The sequence below is a fragment of the Pipistrellus kuhlii genome, unplaced genomic scaffold, assembly GCF_014108245.1.
Source record: "Pipistrellus kuhlii isolate mPipKuh1 unplaced genomic scaffold, mPipKuh1.p scaffold_m20_p_6, whole genome shotgun sequence".
Classification (NCBI taxonomy): domain Eukaryota; kingdom Metazoa; phylum Chordata; class Mammalia; order Chiroptera; family Vespertilionidae; genus Pipistrellus; species Pipistrellus kuhlii.
The window spans coordinates 68,556,922-68,578,697 of record NW_023425562.1 but is presented as its reverse complement, the minus strand read 5'-3'; the positions used below and the strand labels follow the sequence as shown (position 1 = coordinate 68,578,697).

General features: G+C 41.5%; 2 protein-coding genes across 3 annotated transcripts in view; one reads left to right on the top strand and one right to left on the bottom strand.

The window, feature by feature from the left end:
- The window catches only part of BFSP1 (beaded filament structural protein 1), a 30,195-nt gene extending 28,635 nt beyond the window's left edge, over positions 1–1,560 (top strand). For both annotated transcript variants that reach the window (XM_036419285.2, XM_036419284.2), the window contains one exon: positions 441–1,560. In XM_036419285.2, the coding sequence (XP_036275178.1) occupies positions 441–1,405 (965 nt within the window). In that variant the 3' untranslated portion in view covers positions 1,406–1,560. The remainder of the gene's footprint in view (positions 1–440) is intronic.
- Positions 1,561–7,665: 6,105 nt separating this feature from the next.
- The window catches only part of PCSK2 (proprotein convertase subtilisin/kexin type 2), a 235,000-nt gene continuing 220,889 nt past the window's right edge, over positions 7,666–21,776 (bottom strand). The window contains exons 10-12 of the mRNA XM_036418996.2: positions 20,840–20,940; positions 13,452–13,679; positions 7,666–10,439 (exon numbers count right to left, since the gene is read on the bottom strand). Of these exons, the coding sequence (XP_036274889.1) occupies positions 9,953–10,439; positions 13,452–13,679; positions 20,840–20,940 (816 nt within the window). The 3' untranslated portion in view covers positions 7,666–9,952. The remainder of the gene's footprint in view (positions 10,440–13,451; positions 13,680–20,839; positions 20,941–21,776) is intronic.

The window sequence follows — 21,776 nt, the reverse complement described above, 5'->3', positions numbered from 1 at the left end:
CAATGTACATTGGAATTGAACCTGGGACCTTTCAGTCCGCAGGTCGACGCTCTATCCACTGAGCCAAACCAGTTTTGGCATGGAGGTGTTGCTCTTATATCAAGTGTTATTGCAATAGAATTGTGCATCTCAGTAAGTTGTACCCAGTGGGATGGGAACTGTGAGAGTCAGGATAGCAGTGTCTTCCCTCTATAAGCCCAGAGGGGTCAAGTGACTTGTATAAAGTTGCACAATTTGTGGGTCCTTAGCATGGGCCCTGGATGCTACAGATCTATACCTCTTTCCCCATTGCTTTGCCCCATAAATAGTAAACGCACCCTAGTGCCAGGCATTGGTCTCTAAGGCAGATAGCGTAATTTTAAGTGAATGCATTTTCTCCCTCTCTCATTGACAGTTATATTTGATTTGTTGCCCATTTATTTTTTAATTTTGTTTTTAAGATTTTGCCAGAGCTGTGCAGGATATAACAACAGCAAAACCAAGACAAAAAGGCCCCCCTAAGACCATTCCAAGGAAAAAGGAGATTATAGCTAAAGACAGAGGAGATGAAAATTTGGAAGACACACCACGGAAAGGCCCAGAATACACAAAGCTGGTGCGTGTGGTAGTTAAAGAAGAAGAGGAATCTAAGCTTGAATCAGGGGTTGAGGAAGCTAGTCCCTCAATCCCAGAAGGAGGTCCAGAGGACATGCCAGATGGAGGGCAGATAAGCAAAGCCTTTGGACAACTTTGCAAGATGGTCAAGGAGAGAGTAAGAAGCCCCAAGGAGCCTGAGCCCCCAGTTGACCTTTACCCCAAAGGGCATTACGTGCTGGTCTCTGGGGATGCCAGTTACGTGGACCCTGGGTTCTGTTCCATGTCTATCCCAGCCAGGGGTAGAGTGGTTGTTTCTACTGAGGATGGCTCTCTGCATGGGGACCAAGCTATGGAGCCCTCTTCTGAGCAGCCCCCACCCCCTCCGGAGAATGGACGGGGGTGTCCACAGGGGAGGGAAGATGGACACCCACCGAACCAACATACTGCAGGCAAAAAGGTTGAGAGAGACACTGAAGAACTGAAAGGTCCGGGTGAGAAGCAGGATGGACAGAAGGAGGATGAAGGGCCCAGCAGGCCCTGTGTTGTGGTCACACCTGATCCACAGGGACCATCTGCATCCCCGCCACAAAGGCCTAGGGCCAGTCAGGGTGGCCCTGAGGGGCAGGGGGATAGGAGTGGCAGCCGGCAGGAGAGGAGCCCTGCCGGGACTTTGGCTTATGAGAGGATGGAAGTAATGGAATCCATGGAGAAATTTTCAACTGAGAGCATTCAGACGTATGAAGAAACCGCTGTTATTGTGGAGACCCTGATTGGAAAGACAAAGGCAAACAAGAAGAAACTGGGAGACAAGGGATCTCACAACCTCTAGGCTCTGCAGGAATGGCCCTGGCCACTGGAGGGACGTGCTTTGATGTGCAGAACAATTAATAAAGAGTAGAGTAGGGGTTCCTGTTTGGATTAGACCTTAGTTGGCCTGTCTGGCATTGCCAACGAAACCTAATTAAAAAGGTTTTTTTTTTTTGCTCGCACATTGTTTGTCCAATTAACGGGCTTTGGGAATGTAAGTGCATTAGCCACGCAGAGGACACACTCTGTTAAATGGCCACCAAACTGTGGTTGTTTAGGAGAGAGACATGCCCTTTGCAGTGGTTCTTTGAGACTCAGTAGAGGGTCTAGGTTTCACACAGGAAATGCTGGTTGATGGCTTTGACTCATTTCCAATGCATTTCAAGCACAAAGCACAAGCTCACATGGAGGAGCGTTTTATTAGAGGTAAAATGATTAAATGTCTTAGTTTGGGGTCCTCCAGAAGCTGATCCCAAAGCAAGGCTTTGAATGGTTTCTGTCTTTTTTAACAATTAAATTTTTTTAAATTGATTTTTTTTTTTTAAGAGGGAGAGAGAAAGAGAGAAAGAGAAACATCGATGTGAGAGAAAAACATCCATTGGTTGCCTCTATACCCACCCCAACTCAGGACCGAATCCGCAGCCTGGGAATGTGCCCTGACCAGGAATCAAATCCACCACCTTTTGGTTTATGGGCTGACATTCCAACCAACCAAGCCATGTTGGCCACGGCTGAATGTAGTATCTTAGGGATGTGATCTCAGGAAGCACCAATAGGGCAGTGGAGAGAAAGGCAGGCATAGAGGCAGCCAGTAAGAGGTGTGCTGCCACTCCGGTTATCACTGTGGGCAGCTGGAGCTCAATCCCCCCACCCCGCCACCCTCCAGGGATTCTGGGAGATGGACTAGGACCTGTGCCACAGAGTTATCCTGTCTTCTGGGTGAGGGAGCGGGGTTTTCATCCACCACCTCCTGTCAGCCAGTGGGGAGGGCTGCTCCTGGGGCATTAACATGGAAGTACACGGAAATGGTAAAGGTCATGGGGATATAAATGGGACACCATGCTGTCTGCCATAGGCCAGGTTTCAAAAGCAAAATCAAATGTCACCTCATAGTTCTTTGTTTAGGAGATAATTTGTCCAACAAGCATTTATTGAGTATATATACTATGTGCCACAACAGTGTGCTATGCTGACAAGGGGAGGCTTGCAGATTTATTAATGGTCACTGTAGTATAATACACTGTAACATACCTGTGTGTACATTATTTTGTGCACACATGTACACATACATGCACAAGTATACACAGGTATCTACTGTGCCACATGCTAGGAAATATAAATGACTTTAAACTAGAAATTTTACAGAAAATTTTATGTGGCCTCTAGGAATCTATTTTTGTACTAATAGTCCCAAAGTGATTTTTTATTTATACTGATTAAGAAAGTATCCCTTCCCTGTGTAGGTTCTCCAAAGTACAAAATACAGAGTAAACATGCTCACACGGATTCGTGCATCTGCCTGAACAAAAGCATCTGGCAAGACAACTACACACCCTTACAAGAAAATTGGTGGAGTCCTAAGTTACATTTTCTTATTTCCTTGTTATGGGTAATAGAAAGAATATTAAATGGAGTCAGCTTTCTATTTAGAGCTTTAAAAAATCTCGTTCTGGATTTATTTGAGGTTTTGATTTTAATAATGAAAAGTTTTTTTGTGGTGTTTTTTTTTTTTTTTCATAAGGGATGAATGGAGAACTTACACCATTGCCCAGTTTTAAAATATTTATGGTTTAAAAGCTTAAGAGAGAATGATGGAAACCATTAGCTAGTGCCCAGAATGTACTAGGAATTTGGGCCAGTACATAGGTTTTATTTAGCATAAACCACTGCAAACCTTTTTGCTTCCCCCATGAAGTCCTTTTATTTTTTGGACTAAATGTTCAGTTATTTTAAAAGGCAAGGGTATCTTTTTGGGAAGAAAGGTGATTTTTATATTCAATTGATAATAAAAAATGGACTCCTGGCCAGTGTAGCTTATGAGTTAGAGCATTGGCCCTCCCACCAAAGGGTCTTGAGTTCGATTTCTGATCAAGAGGGAGAAGGGACCTGCCCCATCCTGCTTGTCCCTATTGCCCAGCAGCACTTGGTCACCCTGGCGAGGGTAGTACTTCCTGCAGCAGCAGCTGGATTCAGTTTTCAGTTTTTCCAACATTTGCAGAACCATGATCATCTCCTCAAAGATCCCTGCACCAGCCAGTTGAGTCCCTCCACAGACATCTGGGTCTTTCAGGGGCCTGCCATATGCACTCACTCTCCATCCATGGGCCGGGAGGGCGAGTCAGGTGCGTGGTGCCACTCCCCAGCACCTCAGCACAGTCCCAGAAAGCCCCTGCTTCTTGTCCATGTTAGCCTGCTTGGTTCTTGTGATAACTGAATTCTCTTTTGCCTTCCTAATTAAGCAGTTAATATTTCTTTATATGACTCAGTTGAGGATGCTTTATATTCTGTTCTCTCTGTTAACATCACTGCTGGAATTTCTGTCTCCTGACTGGTGAAGAAGGGGCATGAGACGGGAAAGGGAGGTGCCAACACAGGCAGCATTCACCTACTGCCACTGCTGTGGGCAACTGGGGTTCCATCCCCCTGGGGACTGAAGAGACTAAGTAGCACATCTTCAAATGGCCTCAACAGGAGGACAGGAAGCTGGGATCATTCTGCACCAGCTCCCTCCCTTCCTCAGGTGAGGTGGGTCTGGGGCATTGATCCCCTGGCACTTCTGTCTGTAGCACACCAGGTCTGGCACATATCTGCAGCCATAGAACACCTGGTAGGGAGAGAGCCCCTTGGCATGTACAAAACTGTCTATAGGTTACCTCTTGGTGGGCTGAGGAGATAGCTAGAGGGCAGAGGTTGGCAAATGTTTTCTATAAATGGCCTAACTTAATGTACAGCCTCCATTATAACTACTCAACTCGGCCAGTGTAGCGTGGAAGCAGCCATAGACAATAAAAACTAGGCATGGTTATTTCCAATAAAACTCATTCCAAAAGCGGGCAGTGTGCTGGGTTGGGTCCCTGGGCTGTAGTTTGTTGACCCTTGACATAGGGCACGCACCAGCAAAATTCAGTTTACATAACAGACACTGCTAACCTGGCATCTCTTCTTTCTTTCCTCTTTCATGTTGCAAAATTCCACGGAGGTTTCCCCTAAAATTGTTATATTCTAGGTTTGTAGTTGGGATGTTGCTGGTGAATGAAGTCACTTCAAACTCATATGGCATTTGATAATGAAGGGCATCATTCAGGTGCCTTGATTAGTATAAATGCTTGACTCCAATTTCTCATGCTTGGATAAAAGCAAATAGATGCCACAAAAACCAAATAATAGACTTGTTTTATTAAAAGAAGTAGGGCTTTTTAAATGAGATGTATGTTCTCCAAGAAGGTATATCCTTGGCCAATAACGTCACTGTGCTGTGAAATGACTAGTCACAACTGTCCCTTCACCTACATGCCTGTGTCCTTATGACCAGGAGCTTACCAGGTGGCTTATCTGTCAGTAGTTCCAGGACAGGGGCCAAAAGAGAAAAAAACAGGTTGCAGTGTCTACGTTTTGTCCAGGTTGGGGCAGCCCATTGGGTGTCCTCTTTGGTGTAGAGGGACATCTTTGAGCCTGCTATAAGATGGAACAACCTGCCCTGGGATGGTAAGGAGGCTTGACCTGAAGCCTCCATGGTGAAAATAGATGACAGTTAACATTAGACCTAGGAATTCCCAGCCTCATTTGGCTGTTCTGGCATCTCAGACTCTGTGGGCTGAGATCTCTAATTGCCCCCATTCCATCCAAAACCACACAGGACTGAACATGAGGTATTTAGAAAGACATTTTGGGCCAATTGTATTTCTTATGGTCAGTTCATTCTGTTCCCAGATTCACAAACAGTCTCTTCTAAGTTTTAAGAGAAAAATGAAGCTGACAGGCTGGCTTGGAAAACTTGCCTCCGATCAGACCTTAATTCCTGGTCCTTTGTAAATCCAAAACCAAATTCCATCAGATTTTCTTGAACCCAAGGGAAGAATTCTTGGCAATGAAATGCACAAGAGACTATTGGAAGAACTCAAGTACTAAGTTGATTAATTTGCGGTGTAAAGAGGGGCCATCTTTCCTGGAGATGCCTTGCTAGTATCCCTTATGCTGAATACTCCTTTTCTGGTGTAACTGTCCTTGGGAGGCGAAATAAAGCATCAGGAGGCTGTAGGTGGGCATAGAATTAGACCATTGGCAGGAGAATGGTGCTTCAAGGCCCTTGTCTGGGGATGACTTCCCCAGTGTATTGGTTTCTCTCTTCAACAGACTTCAGCTCTTCAGAGACTGGAATTCCCCTTTACAACCAGTCTCTGTGTTTCCCTACAGCCGAACAATGCCAGATACTGTCTGCCTGCATTCACCCCAGACTCTCCGTTTTCCTAACTCCCATGAGCTGAGTGCAGGCCCCTCCTAGCACCCTTTTTGTTGACAGGGAACCACCAGCTGGCTATAATCAAATCTCCTTCGCTGGCCCAGGACACATTCTGTGCTGATGTTATTTCAATCTCCCAGAATTTTTAGAACCTCTTATTTTCTCCCCCAAACTGTTTCTATTCTTGGCTTTTTGATTTTTTAAAAATTTCTATAAAATTAAACTCTTTGTATCTAAGAACTTACTTTGGTGTGAGGGTACTAGTTCCTCTAATTCAGCATTTTTTCTCTCTAAATATAAAATTCTTGGCTATGTTTCCTAAAAGTTTTGTAGTATATGGTTTTCATGTGATCATTGCAACTAATGAAGGCATTGATCACATGAAAATCACTGCTATTAATTTATGTGACAGTAATAATAACATGTAGTGGTAACTCTATAAGAATGGTGTTTTGTTTTGTTTTTAAACTTAATCTTTAAGAAATCAATCTTTGAACTTAAGTATTGAAAAGCAGTTTCTCAGTTTGTCACAAGATTGGACTTGGGACCTTAATATCTTTCAATGTCTGCTTTTAATCATAGGCTCTCTTAAGATTTTGCTAATTGGGTATGATAAGTATTATATCATAGGACACATTTGAAAATTGTTTTTATAATTAAATATAAATATATTAATATTTTATCAACTATTAAGGTTTGTTAGAATAGCATGTAGTCACATAGGCTATAGCTAGTTTATAATACTGTTCATGGTACAATCCATGAAGATGGGTTGCCATGTAAATCAGTACTTAAGAATATGTTTTAAGGGCACTTAAAGCTCTTTTTGTGGGAGAGTCTCTAATACTTATCAACCATCTGTTAGTTGTCCCAGGTGCTTACATTCAGACATGGTTATTGACTAGTATTGGCTGATGCTCTATAGCTGAAGTGATCTTTGCGTCTCCATCAGGCTGAACATAAAAAAGTGGGTAAGAGTCCTCCACACAGATTCTCTTCTGCATGAATTATAGCCACCTGTGTTATGATTACAAACCATAAGATTGGAGATTGAAGCAGCCTGAATCTCTGAGCTACTGCACGGGAGTCACTGAATCCTAAATAGGATTTGTGTAAATAAAAATAAAACTTCATTGTGTTAAACCACTGAGATTCTTGGGCTGTTCATTACTGTAGTATAATTTAGTTTGGCCTAGTGAATATATTCTAGAATATATTTTGACTATGGCCCATGACGCACAATGAGAAATGCATTTTATAATACATTGTGAGCCACTTCACGCACTGACACATCCCTAGAAAATATATTTCAGAAAACAATGCTTATCATTAGTATGTATGGTCTATTTTAGTCTATTACAAAATAGTGGTTTTGCCTTCCTAAATTTATATTATTGCCAGCTTTTGGGATGTAACCTGAGTATTAAAAATGCTGCTATAGGTGTTTGATTTATTTGTGTATGATTGATTTGCTAATTATAAATCTTTCATGAATATTAATGAAAGCAGGCTTTTTAGATCATTTTATTATTTATTTCTAGAATGGCTGGCAGTGTTTTTATGTAATGCATATCACATCCCACAATTTCTGGAAAGTAATGTTTTCTTGTTAAGTTTCCTAATTTACATGTCTTTTAAAATTTGTTTAGAACATTTTGTAATAGGAAGCAATAATGTTATCCTGATTAATCATGATTTATTTTCATTTAAAAAATAAATGACTATAAATGCTTCTTTCATTAGGATCAGGGATGTCATAAAACTTCACTAGCTAGACATATTCTAGTGTTAATACTGGTGCAAAAAATGAAATAGAGACCAAATATTTTTATACAGCACTATATATTTTTATATACTGTATACTCATATCAAAACTTGCCATTTTTATTAAGAAGCTGTAAGTTACTCTCTTAATTTCATAAATTATACCACAACTGTGAAAATATGGACGCTATTTTATATCTTTGCTGCTATATAAGACATTTCATGTTTATACAGAGAGCTGCAAAATTACAGTGGTGATGCAATGGGAATCAATGAACATTTTCACCTGAATTTCCACTGGTCTTTCTCTTCAACCAGTATCACCTTGATAGTCTCTGAATATTCTTTAAAAGATGAAGATGGTGTCTATTTCTCTAATAAATACGCATACACACATTTTTTTGATATATGTGTGTATATACATTTATACAAGTATATATATATACACATATATACACATGTGTATAGTCTACATATGCATATATATATTTCTGTGTGCACTTTTACACACATAATGTCCTTTGGTTTATTTTCACACAGTTAATGAGAAATGAATTTTTGATGATTTCCATTTATTTTTTTCTTAAAATTTAAACTGGTTTAAAAAGACCTTCGCAATAAGTAATAAATTTCTTTTAAAAATCATAAATATTGTTACATTTAAAGCATTAAATAGAGAAGGTCATATGGTGTCAGAGAAGACAAATTCATGCCAACATGGGGAAAAAAAGAAAGAAAATGGGTTTTCCAGACTTCTCTCTTAAAGTTGTAACCTTCAGGGAATGGAAACTGGTGTTCTGGTATTGCTGGTTTTGAGGAAGGGAACTGTAGGCTTAGCTACGTGCTCCAAGGGAAGGGAGAAATGTAGCTAGAGTAGTTGATCAGTTCTTGGAAATCAAGTCAAACAAATGAGTCATTTCTTGGGAGTGGGTGGGCATTGGAATTGAAGATGAGGAATCCATCCTTGAGTAGGAAAACAAGGTGTCAACAGGTCAGAAAGCATTTCTATTTGAGAATGAAATGGTGTGGTGTCTTTTGGGGTATACAGGGGAGAGGAATGTATCAGCTTTAGATGACCTGTTAAACACCATCATGAACTGCTTAGTTGCCAAGATGGTACCCGTGCTTTCCCTAACAAGGGCTTCTCTTGCTTTCTTCGGGCTCAAGTTATGGGGGATGAGTTGGCATTCCCCACTTTGGCAGAAAAGTCTCCATACAAATGAAGATCCAGTGAAGATGGCTGCTCTTAAATTCAGACATGCCCACTGCACTCTCCACACACCTGTGCCTGAACAGAGGCCATTGCCCTAACACATCAAAGAAATCACAACGTGAAGGAGTAAGATATTGCCCACTAAGCACATGCTTTGGAACTTAAAGCCCAAGTTCATACGTGGAAAGCTATAAAAAAACACTCACCTGGCCTCTTGCTCCCATCCGATTAAGAAGTTCCCAAATGAATTAGGAAAAGGAATGTTCCTGGGTTAAAAACTACCATGGTGTGTTGCCAGACCTGCCTTGCATTTCCCCATTTTGGATAGTTATGTGAGAAACCTCACAAAGTTGGGCTGAAATGAATTCTGTGCCAACTGAGAGTAATTTGGACTTCTCTAGAATATTTTACCCTAACTCAGAGCAATAGCTGGTGAAAGGACAGCCACGCTACATAGGTTTTATATTTGCCATGCTGGCTGAGTAGGAAAAGTTATGGTGTTGGCATTGGTGGTAAGATTTCCAATGCCCATGCTGTTTTACTCTTCCTCCTCCAGTAATTAGAGTTCTCATAGATGGTGTCTTTCAAATCATGCCACCTTCATCTACGTCGCTAAAAAATCTTGCTAAATTCAAAACATCTTTCCCAAAGCACTTACAGCATCCCTTGTGCTTTAAGAGATTCAGAACTCAACCTTGGTCATAAGCTTTGATTTTTTTTTTAATCTAATGGGTCAGTTGAGACCATAAATAGACGTTCTTGGAGTCAATGTGTGTAGCTTTATAAATGCATTGTCTTCTCTTCTCAGATCTGAAAAAAATTGAGGGGAAAGTTGTCCAAGCTTTTTTTTTTTTTTTTTTTTTTTTTTTTTTTTTTTTTTTTCAGGATATCATCTATTTGAGTGACACAAATAAAGAACCTAGAGTCACAAATAGAATGTAGATGTTGGTGGGAACACTGTATTTGGGGCAGAGAATAAAAAAAGATTACTTCCATTGTAAAGAAAATAATCATTGACAATGAGTGAAGCTTCAGATCAAGAAGTTGGAATTGCTAGGTGCCTGACAAAGAATGGAGCAAGGACAGAGAGGCGGAGATGGGAAGAGGGGAGGCGCCGGAGCCAGGGTGCAGCACTAGTTCTTGTGCAGGATGCTTTTCAGGCTTCTCTCTACAGCTTCATCCAGCTCTTCCTCCAGCTCCTCCTTCTTCGACATGGCCAGCTTGGACTGGTAATCCCTCACAACCTGGTCAATGTAAGGGGCACTCTGCGTGCCATGCAGCATCAGGGTCCACTCCTTCAACAGCCCCTTCTGAGGTGTGCCCCCGACAAACCCCAGCTCCAGGGTCCAGGTTCCTCGGGCGTCTTCCCCCCACGTGTGGGTGGTCATGAAAGGCCACTTGTCAAAGCCCACCTTGGAGTCATCATCCCTTGGACGCCGGCTCAGCAAAATGGACTTGGTGCCCATAGGGGAAGTCATGTTGATATTCAGATCTCCCCTCCTGGTTGCATTGACTGTGATGACAGCTTGGACATGCTCAAGGTAGCGGACAAAATTTTCCTTCCCTTCACACGCATCAGTGGTGAGAGTAAGCACCAACTTGCCAATGGATGGTATTTTCCTGAGGGCAAAGCAATGAGGGGATATGGTAAGAAATGTGTATATTACACGAGGGTTTTCTGAAGACAGCTTCAGGTTGCAGAGAGAGCAAGAGCTTTGAGGTTAATCAGTCAGACTTGGGTTAATTCCTACCTCAGCTGTATGAGCCTCAGCAAGTTACCTATTATCTCTGAACCTTCTGTGGGGAAAGGGAATGTAGCAGATCTGTTGATGCGCCTCCCATTTCTCCTAAGTCACCTCTGAGTTCCCCTTCAGATGCGACTCCCATGTACCCTGGCTGCTTCCTACCTTAGGTATCAGCATCTCCCAGCATCTCTCCTGGAACTTTTCCATGTTATGTGGAAATTTGCTACAAACAGCTACAAGTGACAAGGATTTAATTCCTGAGGGACAATCCTCTACCGGGGACTGACAGAAGGTGGTGAATAAATATATCCTAATATCTCCATTCTTCAGTGGGACAACTCAGTGTCCCCAGTGGGACTGAGCCTAGTTGCCAATAGTGGACTATTAGTTGCTCATCAATGTACTCTTTATTGGCTTTTATTCCTCTTCCCTGTCTTACATATTCACTTCCCCACTTGTATTTCCTGGAATCGTCTCTCAAAAAATTGTCCAAAGTGAGACAGGAGCTCATAAGACTTTTCTTTTAAAGTGTTAAGTTCCTTATTATTGATAATGTGAGTGTTATTATTATCATAAAAAAGCTGAAATTGGGTTAATTAATCCTAATGAAGAACAGTCTTTTGAAAGATCAGGGAAATTTGGGAATCTCTTTGATCATAGAATTAGAATCCAAAGAAGGGTCAACTTCAGCATTTCAGCTATCTTTCCATACAATCAATCTCCTTTGATGGTGTGATGGGAAGACTCTAGATTTTGAGAGTCTTCTAGAACAAAACTATCTGTGCAAGGTTTCTGCTTCTACACATACTGGTCAGGAAACAAGTCATTCAAATACCTGAAAGTCTCACTGACACTATGTGTGAGTTTAAATAAGACTGTGCATGAAAACTCTGAGCATGGTGCTAGTTCCCCTTCCTGGCCTTTTGCCTATGTTAATATTCTTCTTTGACATGGCTTTTATTTTGGAGCATAAAATGGTGAATATTTTAAGATACAAATCTTGAGAGAACATCTACAAAAAGATACTGGCCACACACCTGGTTCAGACCCAAGCCTTGGTTCTGCATTGACTTTGGAGCCAAGGCCATGGACGTGAAGCTTATCCTGCAGCTCACTGATAAAAGCAATAGTCTCCTGAGAAACTGAAAAGATATACTTAACAGTTTTATGGAGTGTTGCTGTGTGCAGTCTGCAAGGATGCTGATGCTGAATAGTGCATGCAGCATCCATTGGCCATGGAGCTCCAATGGTTATCCCAAACACCAGGCAAATATGAATCCAAAATTCTATGAGATTATTGTCTTTCCCCTTTTTCTACCAGGAGTGTCTAAGTCATGAGTGAGAGGGAAAGGTAAAGTTGCACTTACTGAGCGCCTACTGTGCACCAGCTTTATGCTGATTATCTCACTAAAGCCTCCCAGCAGCCTGCTGAGGACAGAGACATTAGCCCCATTTTACTGGTGACAAAAGAAAGAAAAAGCTCTTGTTTTGGGGCCCCTAAGGGCAGAATTCAAGGGTCATGTCAAAATATGTATACTCCCTACATCTTAATTTTTACTAATTTATAATGGAAATAGCTTCTTTGATTATGAAGGCAGGCCATATGCTAGAGTGGTATTACCTCTGAATTGTGAGAAGGCTCTGACTCTGGCCAAGCTCAGATGACCAATAGAAATAAGGCTGGGATGAGATGGGATGGTTAGAAATGGATTTACCACAATTAGAATGCCAATATCTCTGAGGTGTACCCTCACAGTGGAATATGACACAGCGATGGGAGTGAATGAGATATTACTACACATAATAACTTGGATTGATCTCACACTCATAATGTTTAGTCAAAGAAACTGGATACCAAAGTGTCCATACAATATGATTTAGTCAGATGAAGCTCAAAAACTGTAAAGCTAATCTTTGGGGGCAAGAATGAAAACAATTGCTGTCCATGGGATGTTGGGACTAACTAGAAGGGGGAATGAGGAATCTTTCTGGGGTAATGGAATGTTCCAGAGATTTATTAGATGGAGGTTACTGGGGTGTATACATTTATCAAAACTAGAATAATACACTTAAGTTCTATACATTTTGTTGCATATACATAAAACCTTAATTAAAAATAACAATGATGAAAATTTCCATTTCTACTTTACTGATTATCCAATGAGGAAAGGAATTAAATAAAGAGGACCATATTGTCCAATCCTCTTGCCATAATGGGAAATAGGTTCATGTGAGCAGCGCAGTGGTTTCTGGGTAAGGAACTTCTCACTTAAATCCTTTCAAATGTCTATCCACTTCACTTGGAATAAAATCAAATGCTTACCTTGTCCCACAAGTAGAATGAATAAATTAATTGTGTTATAGTCACACAAAGGAACGTTATTCAACAATGAGAATAAACATGCTTGAATCTCAACATAATTCTGAGCAAAACAATCTAGATATGAAGGAGAACACAGTGTATTATTCCATTTATGTTAAGTATGAACTAGGGACTAAAGTAATCTATGGAGTTAGAAGGATGGTGGGGAGATTATCGTGGAAGGGGATGTGGGGTTTTCTGGGATATGGTTGTGTTCTGTTCTTTGATCTGGGAGCTGGTTACCCTGGTTGGTTTTTGCAATGAAAAATAATGGCATAAGGCACCAAAACAGTTAATGCTCACACCTAAAAGTAGGGGTCCTGAGCCACACAACTGTGTTCTATGTAAATGCTCCCCCTCCCCAGGAGTTGTGCATTGCTATAGCTCTCTCTGCAAGCTAGTTGTTCCTAAGTCAACTCCAGGACATCTCCCTGACAGAGAGGGAATCTGATACTGTCGCTAATGCCATGGCACCATCTCTGGGACATTTCCACATGCAGCAGCAGAACCATGGTACCCACTTACTCAGGGTCCTGCACAGAGCCGCCCACACAGTGGAATCTCTCTGGCACCGTTTTCCAGTCTTTAGCCATCTTCACCATGGCGCCTGCGTCAAGGACCCCGTAGCCAAAGAGGTGATTAAACTCCAGGCCGACCCCATTCCGCCGCCACTGATGAACCTCATCATGAAGCTGGTTTCGTTTGGAGGTGAGCACAGTCAGGTGCTGCATGTCTCTCCAGGTAAGACCCAGACTGGATGCCGGAAGCCATTGGAAAACAAGAGAAAAGGGGAGGGCGAGAGAGGAAGAAAGACACAATGACTAAGATAGGACAAAACCCCCTTGCAAGATGTTGGAATATCTATGAACCCCCAGGTCAAGGGAGAATTTCCATGTACTATTTAGAACCATTTTATATTTGTCAATTAGAAAAACACACACTGGTCTTTCTTACTTAAATGCATTTCAAATGTGCATTCTAACCCACACACTGGAATGGCTAAAAAGACTGACAATACTAAGCATTGGCAAAGATGTGGAGCAACTGGAACTCATGGACTTTGCTGACAGGAGTATAAATTATTGCAGCCAGTTTGGAAAACTTCTTGGCTGTATCTTCTAATGTTATCCATATACTTAAGCTACGGCCCATAATTTCCATCCTTAGGTATGTATCCAACAAAATTGTGTGTATACATTCACCAGATATATGTACAAGAATGTTCACAGGCCCAAACTGTGAAGCCCTCAAATGCCCATCCAGAGTAAATGAGTAAACTAGCTGAGGTGTACTTATAGAATGTGGAATACTATAAAGCAACAGGAATGAATGAACTATAGCTACTCCGAATAATATGGATGAATCTCACAAACAGAATGTTAACCTATGGAACCCACAGACTGAGGAGAACATATTGTATTATTCCACTTGCTTAAAGTATAAAAACAGGCAACATTAATCTATGTAGTTAGAAATTACATCTTGATCGGGGAGGGGACATAAAAGTCTTCTGGTACTGGCAGTGTTGTTTCTTGATCTGTTTCTTCATTTGTGAAAATGAAGCTATCAGTTCTTCAAGGGCAGATACAATGTCTTCTGCATATTTTTATCCTCAGTGTCCAGGTCACAGGACACAGAACTGCCATTGTCACACTGTCCAGTGAATAAACAAGTCTGCTTGAAAATGCTATTGGTTTTGGAAATTAGTGTCTGATGTTGCTCAGTGTTTGTGTGTGTGTGTGTGTGTTTTAAATAATATTTTTTTATGGATTTCAAAGATGAAGGGAGAAGGAGAGAGAGAGAAAAATCAATGATGAGAGAATCATTGATCAGCTGCCTCCTGCACACTCCCCACCGAGGATCAAGCCTACAACCCAGGCAAGTGTCCTTGGCCAGAATCGAACCTGGGACTCTTCAGTCCGCAGGCTGACACTCTATCCCTGAGCCAAGCCTGCTAGTGCAGTGTTTGTGGTTTTTTTAAAACAGCAAGTCATGACCTATTTGTGGCTAGGAAATCAACTTATGGCACATGTTGCTTACCTAGGATGCACATAACAATCTTCTGGTGGGACATTTAAAATCCCACTGCCCAGGCCACACCTCAGACCAATTAAATCAGACTTTGCAGGAGTGGGACCCAGGTATTGTAAATCGTTAGCATTTTCTCAATCATTCCAATAGAGTAGACAGTTAAATTTGAGAACTAATGATTTAATGGATGAGACTATTGTTAAAAAAGTAAATGGTATAGAATAGAAAAGAACAGTATGCATTTCATATAATATAGAAAACTATTTTTTTTTTTTGGAACTTTTTGTGTGTGTGTGTTGAGTAACAACGAAAAAATTTATTTCTTACTGAGAGTCTGGTAAAAAAAAAGTTGGAAAATACATGCACTATGGTTCTCTTCAGAAGTCAAATAATTAAAAGGACTAGGAACAACATAATTCTTGATAAACTTTTAACATATGCAGTGTTCATTGGTTCAAAGCTTTGAATCAGAATCAAAAGATACTAATGATTCATTAAGCAAGTTGATGAAATACTGCTGCTTTTGAAATGTAGGTATTTAGATTTTAAGGAGAAAATTGCAAGGAAGGTCAATGATTATTTGAGAAAATTAAGAACATATCTTGGACATATGATCCCCAGGATGCAGGAAAAGGTGTGACACTTCCTAAAGTTGATATGACCAAAAGTTCAGTGTTTTGTCAGAATGGGATTCTGTATTCATTAAACCCAGAAGGGTTTATGATTAATAAGTGAAGGATCTGGTGACTTTGAGGTGACCTGAGAGCTCTTGGCAGGTGGAGTATCTCTTATCTATGCTAGGGGTCTGCCACAAAATGTGCTATGCTTCCTGATATTCGGAGAAGGACCCCCTCAACATTTCTCTAAGGACTGATTTTCATGGGTACATGAGAGGGAGTGTCAGAACAAGAATCTTCTGAAATAAACCAGAATATAGCACACATTTCAATTTGTATATGCAGAAAAATAAAACTGCATCCTTTGTAGTTCCCTCTTTTGAGCAATTTCAGAATTAACATAATGCACTGTTGTGTAAAGCAGCAGTATTTTATCAACTTGCTTTTAGCTTTAATCCTATCACATCAACTCAAGAGCATCTTATATATCTATCCTATATAATAAAACCCAGAACCATAATGGCAGAATGACCAGTCACTATAAGGTGCACTGATCATCTCTCAGTCCCTCCCCACTACTGGCAGGCTCCCATTGCCATATGGCGAATAGGAAACTGGCATGAGTGGTGGCAAGGTAAGTGGTGGGTGAGGCCGGCTGCCAGCAGCTGACCCTGATCTCAGGCTAGGCCAAGGGACCATACCAGTGCACCATTTTGTGCTCCAGGCTTCTAGTTAAATAATAATAAAAAAAAAATTTACAGAGTATCTACAATATAAAGATCTCTGTGGTGTAGGACAAGTAATATGACATGTTCTTTCTGGTCTCAAATATTTTATGTAACAGTTGGAAAAATAAGACACATATGTAAAAAAGTACAGCATAATGAAGTGATTCCATGAATGCCTATTCAGTGTCCACCATGTCCAGGCACTGTAGAGGAAGGTCTAAGCTTCAATATTTAAAAAGGGACAAAACCACAATGAGATATCACTCACATCTGTTAGAATGGTTATTATAAAAAGACAACAAATTCTGGCAAGGATGTGGGGAAAAGGAAACCTGTGCACTGCTGGCGGGAATGTAAATTGGTGCAGCGACTATGGGAAAAGACATGGATGATCTTCAAAAAATTAAAAATAGAACTACCATGTGATCTAGCAATTCCACTTCTGGAATATATACAAAGGAAACAAAAACACTCACTTGAAAAGAATTCTTCACCCCCCATGTTCATAGAAGCATTATTTATAATAGCCAAGATTGGAAACAATCTAACTGTCCACTTATAGATGCATGGATAAAGATGTTTATCCATTATGTATAAAATGAAATATTATTCAGTCATGAAAAATAAGGAAATCCTGCCATTGTGACAACATAGATGGAGCTTGAGCATACTTATCTAAATGACACGTTGGACAGAGAAAGACAAATATATATAATCTCATTTATATGCTAAATCTAAAACAAACAAACAAAAGAAATCATGAAAGGGAAGCTAGGATGTCCAGGAAGCCAACAATGGACCCTTTGTTATTCCAATAAGGGGGATTCAGAATGTGGTCCTCAAGTCCCTGTGTCAGAAGAACAGGGGTGGGGGTTGGGGGGGGGAGGACGAAGGGTACTGACAAAAAGCAGATTGAGCCTAAGAATTTGCACTTAAGACAACATGATGATTCTTCTGCACACAGATGTCTGGAACATTGGTCTAAGATGGCGGTTCTCAACCTTGGCTGCATGTGAATCAAACGTCAAAAAAATAATGATGTTACACAGGCCCCAGGAATATTGATTCCATGTGCTTGTCCAATATGCAGCCAAAAACGTAAGCAAAGCTGATCCAGAGGGGTGATTCCTACCTTCCTGGGCAGCACGTGGCTGTTTGCTAAAGTTGCAGCTTTCCAGGCATGACCCCGGAGAGTCTGAGTCGTGGCTTTGGATATATTTTTCATAAGCACTGCAGGGATTCCCATGATTGGAAAATCTGAGAAACTTTGGTCCAGGGGGTCATCAAGCATCTCTTAGAAGTAGCATTTCAAGCCAAGGTCAAGGGGATGAGTATCTTTCCTGAGTGGAAAGATAGGGAAGGGGAAGGCTCTAGGGGAGAGAAGGTTCTGAAACGAAGGATTTAGAGGTGAAAGAAAGCTAGCAAGCATTGTGCAGGTGATAAGCTTGAGAAAACACAGGAAGGCATGAGCCCCAAGTATGACAGGAAGGGAGAGCCAGGAATTGTAAGGCAGGAGAGGATGACAGGCCATTCACTCACATCAGTACACTGGGACTTATCTCAGGGACAGCCAGTAGTGGCAAAGTTGAGATATGATATGATTTCTTTTTTTTTTTTTTCTTTTTTTTTTTTTTTAGTGATCTGATCTTTATCGACAATTCCATGGAGAATGGAATCAAGAAGTGTGGGACTGGAGCCTTGGGCAATTTTCTCAACAGTTAGAGCATTGGCCCTTGAACAGAAGAATCTCAGGTTTGATTCCCAGTCAAAGGCATGCACCTTGGTTATAGGTTCAACCCTGGCCCCAGTCGTGGTGTGAATGGGAGGCAGCCAAATGACGTGTTTCTCTCACTTCAATCTCTCTCTCTCTCTCTCTCTCTCTCTCTCTCTCTCTCTCTCTCTTTCTTTCTCCTCTCTCTCTTCACCCTCCCTTCCACTCTCTAAAACTCAATGGAAAAACTATCCTCAGGTGAGGAATAAAAAAAGAAAAGACATGGGACTGGAAAGCAGGCCCACACTAATGACAGGTTGCTGCAGGGGTATGACCATAAGGAACAAAGCTGGGAGCTGTTACAAGGCTATGCATGAGTAAGTCCCAGGCAAATTATCAATGAAAACTGTTGCACTTGTACAGCTGGCTTCAATCACTTACAGAATCCTGCAGTGCTCCAGGGATAAACACACGTTTGCTAGATTGGTCCTAGGCCACTCAGAGACAACCAGGTGGCTCTCAATTTAGAGTAAGTACCTACAGAAAGCAAAATGGAACCCAGGGCTTCTCGAGGAGACATCCTTCACTCTATATGGCAAGAGAGAGCCTTAAATTCATGACCATTGCTCTAAAACAAAGTGTGCCTAAATGGTGACTGAACTCTCTTCTGGAAGGATATCTACAAGCGTGTGCTCAAGAAAGCTGGTGCAGAGCCCATGAATCCAGTAGCCTTGCTCCATCCATTTGCATTGTTCCTTTGCATGCATATAAGACTCTGCAAGTGGTTTTTGCTTGTCAAAAGTCCAAGGAGACTTTGAGGCAAGTTCTGTCCTCTTAGATTTAAAGGGAGAGCAGAAACTCCTTGCTTTTGGAGTTCTCCTGCTCCCTGTTCTCTGCCTGGCTCACCTGCTTGTCTGCTCCCAGCTGGAGTGAGCAAAGCCAGCTCAGGCTCCAGGGCACAACAAGCTCTGAGATGCACAGTTTCATCTGCAGGAAATGCAGATAATCTGTGAGTAGGTTTTGCTCTCTATGCTTAATAGAAACTCTTTGACTGGTGTCTATCCCTCGGCGTCCTAACATTTCCACTTAACTTTTGTTAGAATATTTGAAGTTTGGCTTGGTCCAAAAAGAGGAGTCACTCTCACTATGGGACCTTAATTGTAAAAGAAGGATGTTTATGCCTTTTCAGCTTGAAGGCAGAGGGTTGGATTAGATTATCTTTCAAAATCTCTTCCTATGCTAGGAATCAATTCTTGCCTCTTTTGCAAGTCAAAAACTGCATTTGTGGAGAGAGACAAGCAGGGTTGCCTTGAGATTGATGCTCAAAGATCCAGTTGCCTAGCAACAGCTGAGGAGAGTTGGGAGGTAGAGACTCAACTCTGCTTCCCCAGGCACCCGAATCCAACTCCTCACAAGTGGTTGGTGCAGCATTTTCAGACAACTCCCTACATTGTGGTGTTTGCACTTATACCGAGTGCTTGTGCCTGAAGCCCACATGTTCATTGCTTAAAAACAAGGCTAGTCTCTGGCTTTCACTGAGAGAATATAGAATAGCAGGTTGTCAAGTACCTCAGCTGATATATCGAAAGTGTGCCCAGCAGTAGGGATATGTGTCCTCGCTCTGGAATGGTGAGAACAGAGAGGATGGTCTCCTCTTGCCTGTAGCTTGGAAGGTTTCCCAGTAAAGCCCATTTCTTGGTCAATACTGCGTGACTGCCCATCTTGTCCCAGTGTTAAAAGTGAATTCACCTTATAAGTTAACAAATCTTGAGTTGGAGCACCCTATTTGACACATGTTCTGAATACCTTGCTAGATACCCAGCTTGAAAATGGTTTTATTTCACTTAGCTGATGGTGAGTATTATTGAAATAAAATAGCCACCGGATCATCCAGAGGATAAAGAGAAGTTTTATGAAGAAGAGATGACCTACATACCCCTTTTCGGTATCTGAGAAAGTAGCTGATATGTGTGGTGGGGTGTCAATGTCCTGTACTCTCCTAGGGGTCCACCAGGACTCTCCCAAGTGTGATTGCGTCAGCATTTCTTTTCTGTTCAGGAAGGAAAGGTACTCCGGAAGAGGGAAGAATAAAAAGGCTCAGCATCAAGCTTGCCTAAGAGGACAAGCCATTAAAAAAATGTTTCCCGTTCTAGCCAGTTTGGCTCAGTGAATAGAGCATTGGCCCACAGACTGAAAGGTCCTGGGTTCTATTTTGGTCAAGGGCATGTACCTGGGTTGTGGGCTCACTCCCTGGCCCTGGACAGGGTACATGTAGGAGGCAACCAATTGATGTGTCTGTTTTATATTGATGTTTTTCTCTCTCTGTCATTTTCCCTCCCTCTTACTCTCTCTAAAAATCAATGGAAAAATATCCTCAAGGTGACGATTAACAAGCAAACAAACAAAAAAATGTTTCTCCACATCTAAAACTCATGGAGAGATTCTGAGACATGTTGAGTTAATAAAATGGAGATATGTGATCACCTGCATAACTTTTCTTAAGGGGGAGACTTTAATGATGAGCTGAGTTTCAGAGAACTTTCACAACAGAAAAACTTCACTTTCAATGTTTATGAGCGCCAGGGTTTTCAATAAAACATGTCTGAACCACAGGAATTCTTTCTCCTTTGTTTGTCTGTAGGATTCTCAAGTGGGCCTATTGTAGTTTTGTGGTGTGTGTGTGTGTGTGTGTGTGTGTGTGTGTGTATGTGTGTATGTTCAGGCTCTTGCATCCACTTTCGCCTCCATGGACATTTAGTGATGGGTGGAGAGACACATGTTAGTCCACCTTACAGAGATGACCCTCAGCTCGAGCTGGAAACATACTTAGCCTCTAAAGCCAGAGCAAACACTCCGGCGGCCTCTGGAGCTGCTGCAGATGTCCCAGAATGCCTCAGAGTGCAGTTGCCATACAAGTCTGTGGTTGCCTGAAAGGGAAGATATTGAGCAATGAGTCACACTATTTTGAATCCCAAAACAATATGGAGCAGAGAATGATCTAGTTTTTAAAATTTAAACTCTTCCTTGTTCTGAAGAAGATTAAGATGAAGGTAAGGCTAAATTTAGCACCCCAACATCTATTTTAAACACGCATTTTATCTGAGTTTCCTAGTAGCCTATGCAAAAAGGGACACAATCAATTAGAGTTACAGTGTCCACAAGATAAAAGCAAGCTAGTTGCTCCAAGAAGCACTGTCTGCATCTATTCCAGAGACCAGGGAGACATTTTCTGAATCCTAAAATGAGACATGCTAGGTGGAGAGGCACAAGCCAAGAGTTTTATTGTACTGGGATCATCGTTCAGAAAGCCCAAGGGCTATTGCATTAACATTTCTTTTCCATTCAGGCACTATATCAAAGAGGGAAGAATAATCAGCTAAGGCTTGCTTAAAAGGACAGGCCATTAAAAAGAAAATGTTTCTCTCCCTCTGAAATTTATGGGAAGATTCTGAGACATTTTGAGCCAAGATAACAGATATGTGAGTGATCACCCCCACAACTCTTATTAACGGGGAGATCTTCTCAATGACCAAACAAGTTTGAAAGAACTTTCACAAAGAGAAAAACCTCACTTTCAAATGTTTGGGAGGGCCAGATTTTCATTAAAATCATGTATGAACCACAGGAATTCTTCTTCCTCTGTTTGTCTGTAGGGGAGAGTGTAACTAACTTAGTGGGTCTATTGAACCACCTCCCACATTCTTGGCTTGGAGGTCTGAGGAAAGGCTGATCTGTGAGTGAAGGCTGATCCAGAGAGAAGAGA